The sequence below is a fragment of the Corvus kubaryi genome, unplaced genomic scaffold (genome assembly GCF_017639235.1).
Source record: "Corvus kubaryi isolate FWS band 111438036 unplaced genomic scaffold, C.kubaryi_AGA036_p1.0 37285, whole genome shotgun sequence".
Taxonomy (NCBI): domain Eukaryota; kingdom Metazoa; phylum Chordata; class Aves; order Passeriformes; family Corvidae; genus Corvus; species Corvus kubaryi.
In genome coordinates this window covers 1,314,467-1,333,003 of record NW_024581089.1, presented here as the reverse complement: position 1 = coordinate 1,333,003, position 18,537 = coordinate 1,314,467, and the positions used below count along the sequence as shown (strand labels likewise).

Sequence of the window (18,537 nt, the reverse complement as noted above, 5' to 3'; positions counted from 1 at the left end):
CCAGAAGTGCAGCAATTCAGAAGTGGAACTATTAATGTAACGCATTGCCTGATGCAAAAACTTCATCTGCTTGCAAACAGACACCTACCTGCATTTACACAACTCCTGCAAATAAAAATCCATCCCCTTTTCCCTTTAATTCACCTATTCACAGTGCTACTGGGCTTCCTTGAGGATTGAGTCTAAGGGAAGGGAATTAAGGGGGGAAAGCAGTTTGAGTTCATGCAGGACATTTTTGTACAAAACACTGATGGGTGTTATGGCTGTGACAGAATCATTTGCAGCACCTGAAGCTGAAGTAATGAAACATCATGATAGGCCTGAAGATTCTCAGTAAGAAATCCAGAAAAATAAAAATCCACATGAAGCACGGAATTATGGGCACTTTTTGAAGGCCATCAAACCACAAACTCATCCCTCCTGCTCACTGGCACATGCAGCTACACATTAGATTTGGAGAAAATAATCACATTCCCAAAGTGTTGTTAAAGCACACAGTTAAATGCAGCTTGAGTCCCGCAGGGAAGACACTAAGACTGAAATTTAAAAATCTGGTGGGCTCTGTTTCATACAATTTTGGGGGGGGAGGTATTAACATCACAAATATATCACTACTGTTAAAGATGACATAGAAGCAGTTCTGACAATTTGATGAACGTATCACTGTCCTTTCATTCTGAAATTCAGATTAAAGCTGCACCATTTGAAAGCCACTGGCAGCTCCACAGCCATCTCAGCTACCAGAAGCTGTTCCCATATGTTTTATTCCTGTTAGCAGCAATAAAACTAATTTAAAATAACATCATGAGACTCATCAGATTCCACTCTACTGGAGAGGGTCAGCCTGACATTTATGTAAAAATCTATTGGAGGAAAATTTTGGGGGTTTTAAAATTACTAACAAGTGACAATTTTGCACATTTTAAGGACTGGTTATAAAACTGTAGCAGAGTCATTATGAAATGATTAAAACCAGCCAGAAAAGGCCATCTTTACATACAGTCACTGAGTCATTTAGATGGCACAGCAATACATTCCAACTTGAAAATTAGTTTTACAAGTCCCTCCGTGTTTAATTGCCCAGCCCTGCACTTTGCAGGTTCTCGAGAGGAGGCTGAGTCACAAAGGTCAAGCAGATTTTCCTGGAATAAAAGAAAACAAAAAGGTCCCAAAACTTTGCTTCCTGCTGGACTTTCTCTGCTGCTGCATCCCTGCAGTTTGTCAGGGTCTGTTTCACAGCCAGCCCTCCCACTCCACCCAGCACGAAGTGAGGCTGATATTTTACAATTCTCTCCTGCTCTAAAGTAAATTAGACAATTACTTTTCCACTTAATCTAATGTGCACCTTCACAAGAAATCAGCCTTTCTGTGTGATCCTCAACAGACACAATTCCCCACATCCTCCATCTATTACAGACTGGGAAAAATCACTCTCTGCTTTTAGTTCATGTTGTCCCCATAATTTGTACTTCAGCTGCCCTCTTTTTTGCTGCTTCTTTTAAAATTAACCTTCAGCCTCTTCACTCTTTCTGGGCCTATTTCATAGCTATTCCTAGGACACCACACCTTTTTGGCAATAGCCTTGGCACTTCTCAGCTCAGGAACCATGAAAGCCTCTCCTTTTATGCAGTTTTATTGCAGCTTCCCTCATTTTGTACCTTATTTCTCTTTTAAAAGCACACAGCTAGGAAGGAACAACTGGAAAGAAACAAAAACCCCTAAAGGTGTTGTTTCTGGGCAGGTTTCAGAGGTTTGCTCATCAGAGCTGCTCCCTGAACCCCTCTGCCCCTCACACACTGCTCCAATCCTCCAGCCTGGTGATCTCTAAACACACAAGGTCTGCAGAGGGAAAAGGAACACCTACTACCAAACCTTGAGACAATCTTTGCAAACTTTGAGAGGGTGTACTGCACAGACATCTTCATCTTGGCTGTCACATCACACCACCAAATATCAAAATGCCTTGTAAAACAAATTGCATTTTCTCCTGAAAGCATGTGAACAAAGACAGTTAATTAAAGCAGCCCATCACACTGACAGCTCCACACTGCATGTGTGCATTGCACCTCAGAATGCAAAGTGTTCAAAGTGATCCACCCAAGTGAACAGATGTAACAAATACCTCAGCTTGGAAATGACATTCACCAAAGGGAAACCAAAGCGAGTCTATTACAGGACAACTGTATTTAAGCAGAAAGAATTTTAAGGGCTTGTACAAGGGGATAATTCAAGACTTTTTGTCACCATGAAAAAGACAAGTTAAAGAAATAAAGCCAAGCTGATTTTTGACTGTTTTCATCTATTATTTGGAATCATATTGCTTTGCTGTGTCAACCTTGTCTCTGCACAGATTCTGTGTTTTCTGCATTTCACAACACTTTAAAACATCTTGTGGATGCAATTTCCTCGTTACAAGCAGCTATAAAGCTCCAAAAACAAATCCACTGGGGCAATATCCTTTGCAACTGAGCAAGAGTGTAAAATTCCAGGGCATCACTTGTACTGGATATTCCAGTCCAGCATGAAAAACACCAGCTATTCCAAACCAATCTCTTGGTCAGGAGTCTGATTACACCCACCCAGCTGGGAGAGACCAACATCTCTTGCTGCATCTCACTTTATTTGGAGTGATCCTTTTATCTTCAGTGTCAGTGGTTGAGAGTCAGTCAATCCTAACCAATACTTTCATTTACTGACCACAAACACAAGCCCTTCTGATTTCACTCCACATGGTGTCTGTCCAGTTACTCTGAGACAGGACCTTTTATCCCTGGTTTCTCACCTGCTCGTGGCTCCTTGCTCCCCTTGATTTCATGGGACCATTTGGCAAGTCAGCATTTGGATCTGCTGCTACTTTGCTGGTATCTCAGGGAGCAGGAACCACCATCTCTTCAGAGATTAAGCACTATTCCCCAGACTGCCCCAATCGCTTCATTTGAGATAATTACATTTCATCTTCATTTGCCAGAAAGAAAGGAAAACAGTGGGAAGCAAATTAACCACAACATAAAGATGCTGCCTAAACATCAATAGACCTCAGGGAGCTTTTACCCAAGACAAGACCAAAGCTGACCAGGATGTTGTGCAGGCAGAAACACAAAAGCACATCCTCAGTGACATTTCACCTTGGAGAAAATGCAGTTTAAGAGGGAGGATAGGAGAGTTACACTGAAAAAGCACTTCAGAAGTGTGGCTCTGCCTCCTGCTTGCACTGCCTGCTGCTGCATCAGCCTGGTTGAAATCAGGCTGTCAGAGAAGTCTGGAGCTGTCCTGGAGTAGCTCAAGCTCACACCGAATAACAGAATTAATTCACTGAACAGCCTCAAACCACAGGATGGTATCAGCACCCCAGGGCTCACCCTGACTGCCCACAGGTCTCTGTGGGAACACAGGGTGCTGATTCCCACCACCACAACCCAGCCAGGGCTGGGGTGCCATCAGGGGTTGGTTTTCAGGCAGCACTGCACCAGAGCTGGAGTGAGCAGCTTTCAGCTGTGCCTGTGTTCTGCTTAAACCCCCCCAACACGCTCTCCAAGAGCCCCACTCTTACCAGGTGATGCCACACATCCATGGGAGCAGCCAAATCCCACACGGGGCTCAGGGACAAACAAGAGTGGCCACTGAGGCTGAAACGTGACCACACTGCTGTAAATCCACATGCCAGGGCCAGCATTTTCAGTTTGCAACAGCTGACCAGCATTAGTCCTTCCACAGCTTGCCAGCACATTGGCACCTCTGCTGGGAGCTAAAAACCCAAGGAATAAACATAGTGATGCCCACAGGCATCCTACTACAGCCTCGGGATTTGATCCAGTTCAGCTGCTGTGCATTAAACAGATTCCCAACTCGCCCTCACAGCCTTGAGCTCGGGTCCACACCAGAGTGATCTTGAACTCTGTCATAAGAAGAAAAGCATTTCAGAGGATCCTTAATCCCTTCCTACAGACTTCCGGTTCTCTGATATCTGACTGTTCTGCAACTCACCTGTTCTTGGGGCTAGTCTGCACACCTGTGGGCAAGAACTGGATTTTAATTCTGCAAGGGAAGGTCCAGCCTTTGCTTTGGGGTTTTACAGTAAATAAACACAATGCCTTAAGATGCAACATCCTGACAGCCCCCAAAACAAACTGCAGGGTATCATGGTGAAGCCACAGTCAATATTATGAACCTTATTATCACTGATCAATAGTCACACTGCTGGAGAGCCAAGGCATCCGCTTAATGGCAATGCTCTAATGAATATGGAACGCTTTCGGATTCAAGGATGGAATTTTCACATCTCAGTCCTGTTGAGAGCACTTTTACAAGCTCTACAAGTTCGACTCAGTTTGCAGAGAGGTAGGAATAAAAACCACCCCTGAGGTAACAAGTATAAAACACCAAGGGAGTAAGCTGGAAGGAAAGTGTCTGATAATTACATGAAATTCTGCACATTATCTGAACCCTCCAAGTGTATAATGAGCATTGCAATAATGAGTCAATGAAGGTTCTCCCTGTCACGTGAAAAAGAGGACTGCTAAGAAAGCCAGAAGTCATCCATGGACTTCCCCCCAACACAGATGCTGCCCCAAAACTGGCAGGCAGCTGGTTCTCAGCTTCCCCAGTGCACTGGGCAGCCGTGAACTTTGATTAGGAGCACCAGGAACTAACCACAAATCCTTTGTAATGATCCAAAGTAATCCCTCATTCTTAAACCACACTGGAGATAGAATCATTCAGTAACTTATCCAAGGCAGAAGATCCTTTACTCAAAACACCAATGGCATGCTAAGCACAACCAATAATGCCCGCATTTAAAAAAACCCTCTATTTCTATGTAATGCTTTTAAACAAAGAATTTTCTTAGAACAAAGACATCAGATGATGTACACATACCTCAGGCTTCTTGAGCTGTCCCCTTCAGACCTGTAAAGTAATACACAAATACTTAGGACACAGTTGTTTCCAGCATTTATAATTCAAAAGCCATTCTCTCCCTCTGTACTTCAAGTGAGTGTCTCCAGGGCCTGTTGGACTTTTTCTGCTAATAAGACATTTAGAAAAGAAACACGTCTACTTAGGCTGTGAGGAAATCTATTAGAAGCTAAAACCCAGTTAACAGCTGAGGTCAATAATTGCAATATTAAAACACGTGACACCCTCTGAACCCTCAGTATAGATTTTCCTCGAACATGCTCAGAGATTTCTGTTCCATCCTTACAAGTGGAAAGCAACACTCTGGCACTATTCTAGTAGCAGATTAGTTTGTACATTTTAATTTTTTTCTTCACCTCTTCTTCACTCTTTAGCTGAAAAGGTCACAGGCAAATAGGTCTGGAATCCAATGCCCAGCCTTATCAGGCACTACTCAGAAAGGGCCAAGGTTGGCAAATAAAGGTAATTTAAAATATTTTAAACCTCGAGCTTGTCTGAATTTCATAAATGTGCAAGAAAGAGGGATAATATATAATAAGTTACCCAAGCTCCTGAGGGGCAGTTTTTCCTCGGGTGAGATAATTTCATCAATCAAACTTGGAACAAAACCTCCCCTCTTTCCCCAATATTCTTTAAGCAAAGAAACTTAATTCAGGATCATTCACACTGAAAAGGATTCATCTCTGAGGAGAAACGGGAACATAATATTCCATTTTCATGACCAAACAAAAATCCAGAAGCAAACATACATCCACTTGCCCAGTTCCTTTCCTCCCTCACTCCCAAAGCTGCCTCCTCAAAGACAAGGGGAGTTCTTCAGGAACCAAAGAACAGATCCAAACACAGTTTTTTAACAGGCACAGCAGCTTCCAAGCAGTTTTCTCAACACAGAAGTCCTGTGAAGATGAGCTCACCCCTGCACCCCCAAGAGAATGAAAAAATTAATGAATCCAGTGCTTAATTAAGTGACTCCTTCCCACACTCAGATCTCAGCAAATTCTGTCTGGCAGAACACACACCTGAAAAGATGTCCATGTAATTGCTTGTGCTTTCAAGTTTTCAAACACAGGAGAAAACTGCTTTGTAGTGTCTTAATTTCCTGCCTTTCCTCTGGATTGGAATAACAAACTCATCCAACACGGAAAACGTCTCCAAGTGCTCAAAGCATTCCCATGTCCCTGGAAGCAGCACCAGCCATCCCAAGCCACTGCTCCAGCAGCACATTTTCCCTCTCATTAGAATTCAAGAAGTATTTTCAGTGAGGTGAGGTGAGGGTGATCTCCAGCTGATCACCTCCCAGCCCAGCAGCAAACAGACAAAGGGGGCCCACCCACCACCTCTTCTTTATTTTCAGGATTCCCAGAAAAGCTGGGAAATTTCACAACTCTGCTAAATTTGCATTTTCAAGGCTAAAGATTTACTCGAGTAAATTCCAAAGAGTTGTTCAGGGCTGGTCAATTTTGCTCAGGGAACGAGTAATTGATGAGCAGGGCTGAATGAACACAGCGCTGAAAGAACCCCCTACGTGTGGTTTGAAATAAAGCATTCGATTTTCTTTGAGCATTCTTTAAAAGGCAGGATTGGGGATCAATATTTAATGTTTCTGCTCACACGGGAAGCATGCGCTGGGCTCCGGGTTAATTCTTTTTCCTTTTGCCCCAGACAAAAGAAATGATACAGGCACTGCTGAGACAAGGAGAAAGGTGAAAAGACTTCTGGCAGTATCTTGCATTATTTATTTCAAGGTAGACCTTAAAGGAGAAAAAAAAAAGCCCACAATATATAGAATATCTTCTGTGCTGTAGTACTTGGAACAGCACAGATTCCATTTAGATATCTGAATTGTATCAGTGATGAGATAAATGTCAGGCAACGTTCTCCAGGATTTCTCCTCTCAGCCCTGGATGGTTTCCAAGATTTCATTTTGAGTAGAATATTACAGTATTATTACACTCCTATTGAAGTACAAGTTTGTCTTCTTCCTGACCCCAGGAATTTCATTCTCAGTAGGAAATACGATAAAACACATCCTTTTTGAGATGGTTATAGCCAAGAGAAGCAGAAATTATTTTCCTACCAGTAGTAATTACTGTAATTTCATTGCAAGCAGAGGCCAGGAGGAACAGATACCATCATAACAAACCCTGAACCAAAAACCAAACGTAAAGAAAAACAAAAAACCCCGTACTTGAAAGGCTACAAACCAAAGTGACCATTAAAATCCGGAATGATTTTTGAGTTTAAGTACTGCCATCACCCCCTGTCAGTCCATATCCAAAACATGGATATTTGAGAAAACAGCTCCGCTCACGCTACCAAAATGATTTATCTTTGTCACCACCATCTTCCTATAAATAACCCATGCAGGAGAACAACAAACCAACTATCTTGGCTTCCAGTTGCTGACTTGGTTGGCAGTTTTCCAACAAACCATCCTTGGTGGGAGGTGTCAGCTCCTACAAATTGGAAGCCATTTATAGGAATAACACAATTTCGAAGAAAATGTTGAGAAAAGCACGAGATGGAAAAGCCCTTCAGATTGGGAATGCGAGAGCTTCCCATTCCCAGGTCTCTGCTCACTGAGGTGACAGCAGGACCTCAAATCCCAGCAGCAGCAGAGCTCCTTCAGTGGCTTTTCCTCATTCCAAAGATTTTTGCAAGCCTCTGGCTCACAGAGGGCAGCAGGAAATGTTCAATTCTCAATACTCCCCCAAGAGCCATAATAAACAAGCTGGAAGTCTGGTGGCATCTGATTTGTTGTTCACACCTAAAGCTGCACTTAGAAGTGGAACAGCACAAGGTAAAGCTGCTTCCAAAGGCAGCTTCAGGACCAGCTTTCCTCTTGCTCGTTAAGGTAATCATTTTCCAAATAAAGCACTGCACAGGACCATCAAGGAGTATGATACAGACTGAGACACACAGCTACCCCTGCAACAATTCCTAGCTGAGCAGATACTTTATTTGGGCAGTGGGTTATGGCAATGTCTTACAAAATTATACAGCAAGTAGTTTTAACAGTTTTTAAAATTGTTTGTCTAGGATTCATGTTTGGGAGTGCAAAATGTGGTACAAAACCAGCCAAAAGCAGAACTGAAACCCTTCTGTAAGAACCCACAAGTGGACAGGGCTTTAAATAGTTCACAGAGCCACCCCTGTGGTAGGAATCCCACTCAGATCTCACCTCCTTAGAGCTGTCACTTCCATCAGAATAAAAAGAACTGGGGAAAAGCCAAGGTTTCTAACAGCATGTCAAACATCCACTGAATAACCAGGCTCCATCTTCTCACAAGCCACAAGAACTGATGTCATTGTAGGAGACTCTAAGGTAGAGTGTACAGTAACCACGTATTAAAAAGCATTCCAATTGCATTTTTCACAAAAGGGAAAGACTGAACCCAATCTGTACACAGCAATCCAAGGATCAATGCATTTGACTAAGCCTTGCTTTGAGCACAGAACGTGCCTCAAAAGCCAAACTGCACCAGCACAGGTTGTTCTTCTGTAGTGTATTAAATCTCTCAGCATCTGTAATGCAGAGGAACAGACTACCTTCAAGGGACAGAGCTTCAGGGAGGATTCATTGACGGCTACAGAAATGATCCTCCTTGTATGAGGAGCAGGGAATAGTGTGAGGTTCCTGCAGGTGAACGTTCTGAGCAGCAATTCAAAACAAGGCACGTGTTGCCAGGAAACCTCCAACCCCATCTCAAGGCTATTAGAGCTTTCCAGGACTTCTAGTTGAGCCTGCTGGGTGTGAATGATGTTCTGTGCCCTGTGGATCCCAGCAGATGTGCAAAGCTCTGCCAAGGAAAGCAACACTCTCCTCTCAGGAGTCTGGGAAGAGCAGCCTCACGACAGCACTGAGCTGAGTTGGAATAGAACCTCCCCAGCTCAGACACACTCGCTGTCCTGCCCTCATCCCCGTGCCTAGAGGGTCTGCATCAGCACCAGAGCACTGCCAGCAACGTAAAAACATGGTTTGGGTTGGGAGGGACCTTAAAGCCCATCTCATTTCACCTCTGCCACGGGCAGGGACATCTCCCACCAGATCAGGCTGCTCCAAGCCCCGTCTCACCCAGCCCACATCCTACAGACACAGGCAGTGGAGATTCTCCTTTCCAAAAACTGGTGTGGCCAGCAAGGCTCTCTGTGTTAGACAGAGTCAAAAGATTCTGCTGGGCTGAAGACTTGAAAGAAGTGGTAAAAAACCTCGTAAGACCTGTCCAGTCAGTAGCATTTTAACAAGGCAAGCTTCAGGATGAGAAAAATGATGAATTTCACCACTAATTAAGCCCCTTCAGCAAAGATTCTGTCATCATGCACAACGGGGTGAACACCTTTACATCAACACAATTAAACCCACTCACCACAGCCTCCCACAAAATCCCAACTAAGTTATAATGGTACCAACCTCACACCAAGGTCCCAGGACTCTTGGTCACTTCAAAATAGAGGAAAACAGTATCTCAGATCATATTCCATGTTTTTAAACATGGATTTGATGTCATGATGAATGCATTGAAAGCCTTCTGCCTAATTTGTCTCAATGTTCCACACACTTCAGCTCCCTGGGCACCAGTCCACTGCTCACACCCTCAAAAAAAGCCATAAATACATTCTGAGTGCAGAGAGCAGCGGGAGTTTAGATGTGATTTCCCACCACCAAGCTGAAAAAGAAGTTTCAATCAAGTCCCAGACAGTGTAAGATTTAAAAGTCATATCAGCAAAATACATACAAGCTAAATTTGGGCTGCTACTTGGACCATGATCTCGTGGCAGCTCAAGCATGAAAGGACACCACCTCCCACATGGAATGGCATCATGCAGACAAGTTAATGTGAGCTAAACCTGTGAATCACCCGCTGCAAAATCCAGGGTCAGTTATATAAGAAGCATTTTCAGGCACCATTTTGAAACAAAAGCCAGCCAGCATGTGCCCAGTTCCTGCTGTGTGCTGGGGACAATCACCAGGTACTGCTGGAAGTGCTGCTCTGGGAGACACCCAGTGCTTCCCCTGAAAACAGACAATTCCCAGGTACAGCTGCTCTCCCCACGAGCTCCCACACAGGGCAAGGAGCTCTGCTGGGCTCTGGAGGAGGGTGTGGAGTGAACTCTGTGCTAAAGCACAAGACTGACTGCTTAAAAAGGACCTGTTTGCTAAATGGACTCGATTTTAGACCTACAAACACCAATTAACCACGTTCACAGAGACAGCACAGTATTTCACCCAGAACATCATCAATTACGTTCTTTTTGTCCTTATTTTCTCCAACTCCAATTAAGGAAACTGACCTTTCAGCCATCTTAAGTGACAGTTAATATTGCAGATGCCCTTTTTTAATACAGATTTACTCTGTGCTGTTTGCATGCACTCCTGTTTGTGCAGAGCACCTCCAGCCTCAGAAGCATCCTCCCATCGCAGCTCTGGGAATGCACTGCTCATGTGGCAGTCACTCCCAGCAGCTCTTTAGTCCTTACAAAGCTATTACACACAGACCATGGTGAAAAAATAGCTTTTTTTTTTCTTTTAACCTTTAAAGCGAATTCTAACTGTGAGCCTGGACAGGAACAGTGAAAAGAGCCACTTCTACTTCCATGGATTCCATCTTTGTCACGCTAAGCCCAAGCAGACACGTCTCAGCCCACGAGAGGCAGCAGACACTTATCTCCTACAGATAACTCCCTGTACCCTCTACTCCAGCCTGGCCATCTGGACACAATCCTGAGCACTGAGCTCTAGGGAGCCCTGCTTGAGCAGGGAGGTTGGACTGGATGACCTCCAGTGGTCCCTTCCAACTTGAACCATCCTGTGATCCTATGATAAATACCGTGGAAATGCAGCTCCTGGCACATCGCCTCCATAACAAGCTTGTTATATCCATTCCTGGACTGCTTACAGCCACTACTGTCCAAGAAACGTCCCTTCCAAACTCTCAGTGATCTCTGAGGAGGGATTTGCAGAAGCCCAGCCTGATGCCACTGCCCAGCCACTGCTCTGTGCCATATGCTGCGGGCTGGCTCGCACTCGGGCGGAACACAGCCCTCCCCACACTCACCTTCTTCAGCCAGGATGGGTTTTATAGTAACCTGGGTTCTCTTGATGCCTGAAAATAGTTTGGAGAACGGACAGGCTCCAAAGCAGGCAGCCTGTGCTTCCCATCAAGGTTATTGGGACCATCTGTGCGCTCGGCAGGAGCGGGAGCAGCCTCCCCCAGCAGGGAACAGGGACACGCCGGCAGGTGCTGCATCCCAGCACCACCTGGGCAGCCTGGAACTGCCTCCCAGACCAGAACATCAACACAAACAGCTAAACACATGGGAAATGCAGCATTCAAGTGGTGCTGCTTGTGCCTAACCAGAGGACTGCCGCTATCCCTGTGCACAGCAATCCCTGTGACCCCGGCAGGGAAGGGATGTGCCATCGCACTGACACCCCTGTGGCAGCCCAAAGCAGCTGTGCTCCACACACAGACAAGCTGAGACATATTTTGCTTCTGTCCAGAGTGTTTGGTGTCACCTGTGGAAGGTGGGGCAGGAGCCCAGCAGCTGCTCTGCCCCGTGCCCCCCGAGGGGCCTGGCACATGTCACAGCAGCCTCACCGATTCTGGCCAGTCCTGCCCAGCTCAGTTACGAACACAATCCTTTCATGTGCACTGCAGGAACACAGAAAATGCTCCCTGGGATGGAAATGCAGCCAAGCAGAACTCACAGGAGGAAGCTTTGCTCCCCATAGTTCTCTGTTCCCCTTCCCGTGGCAGGTGGGAAGTTCAGGGCGTGGAGGGCATGGAGATGTGAAAGCCTCCAGGATAACACATCCCTGCACCAACAGGGTCTGCAGCCTCCCTGCCTCCCACCAACACCTGTCCCACGAGATGAAGCCATTAGACTGCACGGAGCAGCCTGCTGATGATCTCAGTAAGAGCACTGCCAAAGAGCCATATGGAAGGGAAGCAAATATTTCGCTTTGACAAGCGAGGGGTGATCTTAAAGTCAGCAGCAGAATGAGGACTTGAATCTCAAGTGGTGAGTAAAATATCCTGGGTTTATGAGTTCCCAAAACCATTCTACCTCTTTTCCTTACACTCCCCTTCAATTGTTTACAATTCGCAGTAGCTTTTAAGAAAACTAATTACAGAATCCTGAAAGGCTGCCTCCATTCTGTTTGAAAAACACCTCATTCTTACTACATTTATCATTTCACAAATCAGTCGATTCCTTACTTTCCCCTGCAGCCAAAACTTTCCAATCCAGTTGTTTCTGCCCCTTTGACCTGCAGCCTTGCCTGTCCCTACCCCAGCTCAGGGACGAGCAACTTCACAACCAAAATTCCTTTAAATGTGTCTTTCCAGCTCAGTTCATTAACTGAGGTGTGGAGTGGGTTTTCAACAGCTGAGGAAGAGAACTGCAGCTTAACCCCAGAAGTACTGAAGAGCTGTGCAGTAAATTTTTAATATCTAACTGCACATCAGAAATCTCTCTCCAGTTTCAACATCCTTGTGACCACTTTTTTCTGCAGAAGGACAAGGTAGTGTTAAGCAGCATTAGCATATGGGGATCACCTGTATTGAATGTGGAATATTGAATACAGAAGGCATTATTTTAGCTTAAATTAAGGGTGATCAGAAGTGGAAAGCCACTGGACAGGATTATTTCAGATTTCTATTTCCAGGTAAGGCCTTAGGAAGAAAGAAAAATCTCTCTAAAACTGGGGTTTAAACAAGAAGCTCATCCTTTTATCTTACATTCAGTAAAGCTGCAAGTGTGGCTTTTCTACAGTCATGGCCCCAATTATGGTCCCTTTTAGAGACCCTTCCTGCCTCCAACAGCAGCTAAATGGTTCTCAGACTATGAAGACACAGCAGAACACTTTATCATCAATTTAGCCTCTCAACATGCAATCATTGGCATAAACATTTAGAAAATTATCAAGTTTCATCTTTCATTTGTATCGAGTATTCCCTATTTTCCTTAATAAAATCCTCTGCCTGCAGAGGCTTGTTGTCAAAATGTACTTTACACATACGTGGGATCAGAGAGTTAAAGGCCAAGAACCTTCAACAAGAATGAGACATTTTCTGCACATGAAATTTATGCCCTTAATCCTCAGGCTTTGGAGACCATTACAGCTCTCCCCACATCTTTCATATAAGACAAGATCTGTGTTTATTCCATAAGGAGAAAGAACAAACTGTAACACTGATGGGGACAGCTGGCACCAACCCTTCACCCCAGGAATTCATCTGCTAACCCAACAATAACTACAAAACCCAGCACTGGAAACTTCCCTATGCAATTTAAACTGAGGTACTTTATGGATTAAAATTTCAGGGTAAACTACACCCAATCCTATTTCCAGAGGCATCTGCTCGTTAAATTCCACACACAGGTTATGAGATGTCTGAGTGACTTGCCAGTAAAATGGCAAAGTTATTTTTTAGAGAAAATTGATGGTGCTTCTAGAGAACAAACTGTTGAACACAAAGATGTAATAAAAGTATTAAAGCCTCAACAAACTCAGCCTCTGGATTAACCTCACTGCCTGCACTGGCAGTGTTTGGGATGGTGCCAAATGTGAAGAGAACCTGAAACCTTCGGAGTCATAAAACCTGCCCTCTGTGGACTTGCTGTGACTTGCACTGGGAAGAGCCCTGTCACCACTCAGGACAGGAGCTTCAGGACTCCACAGACTATTTCTGGTACATCACAGAATCCCACAATGGTTTAGGTGGGACAGGATCTTAAAGCCCATCCAGTGCCACCCCTGCCATGGGCAGGGACACCTCCCACTGTCCCAGGCTGCTCCAAGCCCCAATGTCCAGCCTGGCCTTGGGCACTGCCAGGGATCCAGGGGCAGCCCCAGCTGCTCTGGGCACCCTGTGCCAGGGCCTGCCCACCCTCCCAGGGAAGAATTTCTTCCTAAAGGATGTTTAAGTGCAATCCCTCTTTGATGAGGTGTTGATCTGCCCCGAAGCCAACCTGATTTCAACGGCCACACGGGAATTCCAAATGCCACACGAGTTCTGCTGCCATTGATGTAACTCTTTCCTCCAATTAAGACCAAATTAGAAAACCTGAGAAGATTAAGAGAAAACCAAGTGTGCATTCTACTACTATAAATCACCAAACAGACGGCATAAAGAACGGAATTTAAATCTTCAACTTGTTTTATTTCAATTCCCAGCTAAATCTGTAGAAACACTGCAATTTGTAACTATTAAGTCTGCATGCAGAAGCTACAAAAACACCCAGCTCCACGAGACAATCCCACAGACAGGATTCTTGGCTTCTCTCTGGGTGCCTGGAGGCCTCAGTTTCAATTATAATGGTTGTACTTACGGCTAATGGTTTTCTTGCTATTAGTCAGCTTCCATCTGTCCCACAACCTGCAGTGGTTACTGGCACAGCCACCCCCATATAAAATGTCCTTCCTTTGAGAATCTGGAGGTTACAGGTTTTTGAAATTATGTTGGCACTGAATGGAGCAACACAGCCCAGTTCTTCACTTCTGAGAACTGCCTTGGAAAGGTTTTGGTGGGGTTTTTTGTTTGCTTTGTTTGAATTTTGGGATTTGTTTCAGTGAGGTTTTTCCATTCTTTTTTTAGGGGGCTGAGTGGGGAGAGGCAGTGTTTAACATGGTTTGTGGGGTGGCTTTTTTCCTTTCTTAAAATCAGTCCCCAAACAGAAGCTTCAGTCCTATCACAACTTTCAGGGAGAGTTTTAACCACTAATCCAAACAGCTTTTAGAAGCTTTACTTCAAACACCTTCTTTATCCCCCACAAGTGTTACTCGAACACTCCCTGAGAGATCCCTGCACTATCAGTTCTACCTGGTTTTCCCTCAATTCACAGTTTGGTATTTTCAACTGCCTCTTGACATTGCCATGTCTTGTTTTTGTCCTTTAGGTCAAAGCACTCTCCAGCAGCTCACACTGACCTGGACAAAACCAATGAGTCTTCAGAAGTTTTGTTGTTGAATGAAGGTTTTTTGGTTGTTTGGGGTTGGTTTTTTTTTTTTTAAATCCTCAGAGCATTACAAAAATAAATTGTGTATCGCTGTTCACAGTAATGTATTTCAGTGCTGGTTCTTGGTAGCATAACCACCTCAAGGGAAAGCAGATCATGTCTATCTCCCTTCACCACTAGCAAGAAAACATGCACAGTTCTGTACCTTGGAGGTGAGCTCTTTCTGCTCAAAACCACCTCATAACCTTTCACACCCCTCCTATAAAAGAGAAAAGCAAAACACCAGGGACACCAGGATGGCTGCCCCTTCCCTGGGAATGTCCAAGGCCAGGTTGGACAGGTCTTGGAGCAACCTGGGATATTGGAAGGTGTCCCTGGGGTGGGACAAGATGGACTTTAAGGTCCTTCCCAACCCAAACCAGTGTGGGATTCTGTGACTTCATTAAGCATTATCTCATCAAGCTGATTCATTGCATATTGGCCCATCTGCTGCACCACAGCTACAGCAGCCCAGCTTAGAGGGCCCAAGCCATGATTCCCACTAAGAGAGTGACTTGCATGCTTGTTTGTTCCCCTGGCACAGCGAGCAGAGGGCAGGACTGAGCAGGGAATACAGAGTCAGCTGTCAGTTTGTGCAGGAACTTTTCCACACATCCCTCAGAGAGAGAGGTACAGAAGCCCAGTTCCTACAGCAAGTCAGGCTATTCCCACTGTGACCTTCCCAGAGTTATTTTCACTGCCAAGACATTTTGTCTCAGCATTTCCCCTTCTTATAAGAAGCATTTGTTCATTCCAGAGCTCTGCAGCTCCAGGACATCCAAACCCCAGTATCTCACAACTGGGGATATCACAGCTGATGTCATTTGTCCTCCTCGTTATCTTCCTTCACCTCCTCCTGCCCTTGAGCTGAAATAACGTGAAGATTCTCACTGCTGCCCTGCCAGAAGGTCCAGGTGACCTCTGGAACAGCGCTGAACTTTCCTGAGTTCACTGCAGCACAGCTCCTGTGCCTGCACTCCAGCACATGCAGCCCCCGTCCCTCTGGTTTATGGACGTGCACTCAAGGACTCAGGATCTCTGCCCTGGATCCCCAAGCATTAACAGTTCCCCTGTTGCCACTTTTTAGTCTCCTCTTGCTCTGTACTCTGCCCCACTAGCACAAAACAGGGCCTGCTGCTCACACTGCAAACTACACCTATATTTAGGTAAGAGTACATTAATATGAAAAAGGTTTCAAGGGAAATAAAACAGGGGTGGGACGGAAAAAGGGCAGGTGTAGAACCAACCTCAGCCATGTAAGAGCATGTTTTAGCCACATTCAAGGGGAGCACTCAGTTGGCTTCGTGCCTTCTGTTCAAAACAACACAATGTGGGTTTATTTGGCTGTTGTCAAAGAAGTCTATAAACAAATGAATTTATTTTTAGCTGTGCTTGAGCTGCCAGTGAAATTTAAGCAACACCCAAATGAGTGGTACTGGCACAAGCAAATGAAATCATGATAACATTTATCTGGCACTCAAATTGCTAAAGCAGGCTTTGCCTTCTCAGGGGTCAACACTTAGAGCGTGTAAGAAATTTAATACCTTCAACTCTGTAAACCAACATGAGTTTATATTCAATAGGTGCAGAGCTGGGGGAAGAGCATCCTTTTGGATGCTCATCCATCAAGAGCCTATTTTTATAGTACTCTGACATTACAAAAGCAGTAACATTCCACTCATGGAAATAGCCAAGCTCAAAGATCAAACACTGATGATACTCCAGAGGCTTCTTTACATAGATACTGAAATTTAAGATTGCTTTCCTTTTACAATAAATCAACTGTCCCCACCTGAACAGTCACTTTAGTTTGGGAAGTGATCTTGATGGATCACTGCTACCTGGAGCAATGAGCTCCCAAACAAATCTCTCCTCGTGGAAGGCAGCTCTTGTGGATAATGACTCCAGAGCCCCAGCCTGGACCCTGCAAAGGTGGCACCAGCTGGATCCCTGCTGAGCAGAGGCCAAGGACAGCAGAGCTGACAGGACAGGCCCATCGTGCTTGCAATTATCTCTGTGCTTGCAAGCTGCACAAAGTTTGTGCTGCACAAATGCTGCTCAGAGACACCTCTGCAGGTCCAGAGCAGCTCACACACAGTACCCTCAGTACAATTCCTTCCTCAGGTAAGCACCACCTTCTCAGGGCTTAGCAAACATTAGGCAGCCACCCATGTAATGGCAGGAAATTCGTGGGCAGGGGCAGAGAGGTGGGGAGGTGCAGGGGACAGGATATTTCTGTGTGTTGGGAGCCTGTCCTGCTCGTTACAAGGATATAAATGTTAGGCCACTATCAAGAGGTGCAATTCCTACACAAAACCAGCAATTTTAACTTCAACCTCACTGGTGCTCTTGCTCCTGACAGCAGCAAGGACACGGTGATTCCCATGGCAACATCAGCACAGAATGTACCAGCTCTACTGAAAACACTTGGTCTTTCCTGGGGCAACTGAAGCATTTTCTGCTGCATCCTCATTGTTACAATTATTTGAGCTGTACTGAGGAGTCAGGAACCTGCCCATAAGTGGTGGCTTGGGTTTTTTGACCTGAAACAGAGATGTATATAAGATTTTGCAAAAGAACTACAAATGTCCCAATAGAATGAAACTTAACTGCATAATAAATCCCATAATATGGGGTCAGAGGATATTTCAGCTGTGTTATTTTTGCACAGAAAAGTGCACACTGGACAGACTGACCCCTCTTTAGAACCAATTTGCAGCTCATGAACACCATTTCCTTCTGGTGGGAAGGATGAATCTATTTCTGTTTCAGCCCTTTGCACCAAACTTCCAGGGCTGCACCTCCCATGCATTCTACTCATTTCACTCCTAGCTTACACTGATTATTTTTCCTCCTCACATTGGCCATGTGGCACTTTTATCCAGCCTCTGACTCTGGTTTTGATATCCTCAGGGTGAGCTCACAGAGGATGGAAAAACACACCTGAAAATTCAGCACTGAGCTTGTCCGAAGAAGATAGCAATGCAACATAAATTCAGATCATCCAAACTCCCACTGTTGCCACCAAAACTACTGATTCTTTTCATTCACTCAAAAAAAGAGAGCAATGACTAAAACCTTCTCAATGCCACTCCTCTGGGCACTAGTAGAGCATTAATGTTTAGGAGTCCTTCCCTTAAATAAACATCTCTAGGAAAGCTGGACTGCTACAGGTGCTTTGGTATTGCATTTTTAAGTGAACCAGACCAATTGTTTGCTTTCTAAGACCCATTTAGCTCAGCCACCACATTCTAGGAAGAAATACCAATTTCTCAGCTTTTTTACCATCCTAGGCAAATTTTCAGAATGCAGAAATCAGCACAGGACAGGCCCTAAAACACTGTCCTACTTACTTTAACCATTGTTCCAAGACACTCCTAGAAGAGCTCTAATCAAGCCTAAAGTTCAAAATGAGAACGCTAAATCTTTGGCACTAACACCAAAGCTAGCACTGAAGGTAAATTCCTATAAAAAGCTTTATTTTAGTGCCTCCAAGTGCACAGCCCCTACCAACCCCAACGAGCTCAATTCCCACAGCTCTGAACTGCAACACAGGAAGTTTGCCAAGCTTTTTTCTTCCTGATGTGGAGAGACCACAGTAAATGCAGGTTTTTTCCAGCA

General features: G+C 44.9%; 1 protein-coding gene across 10 annotated transcripts in view; it reads right to left on the bottom strand.

The window, feature by feature from the left end:
- Positions 1–18,537, bottom strand: part of IQSEC1 (IQ motif and Sec7 domain ArfGEF 1) — a 264,092-nt gene that overhangs the window by 203,081 nt on the left and 42,474 nt on the right. For 8 of the 10 annotated variants that reach the window (XM_042026667.1, XM_042026682.1, XM_042026668.1 and 5 more), the window contains exon 2: positions 4,876–4,905. The exons of the other annotated variants lie outside the window; for them this stretch is intronic. In XM_042026667.1, coding sequence (XP_041882601.1) covers positions 4,876–4,905 — 30 coding nt within the window. The remainder of the gene's footprint in view (positions 1–4,875; positions 4,906–18,537) is intronic. 10 annotated transcript variants of the gene reach the window in all.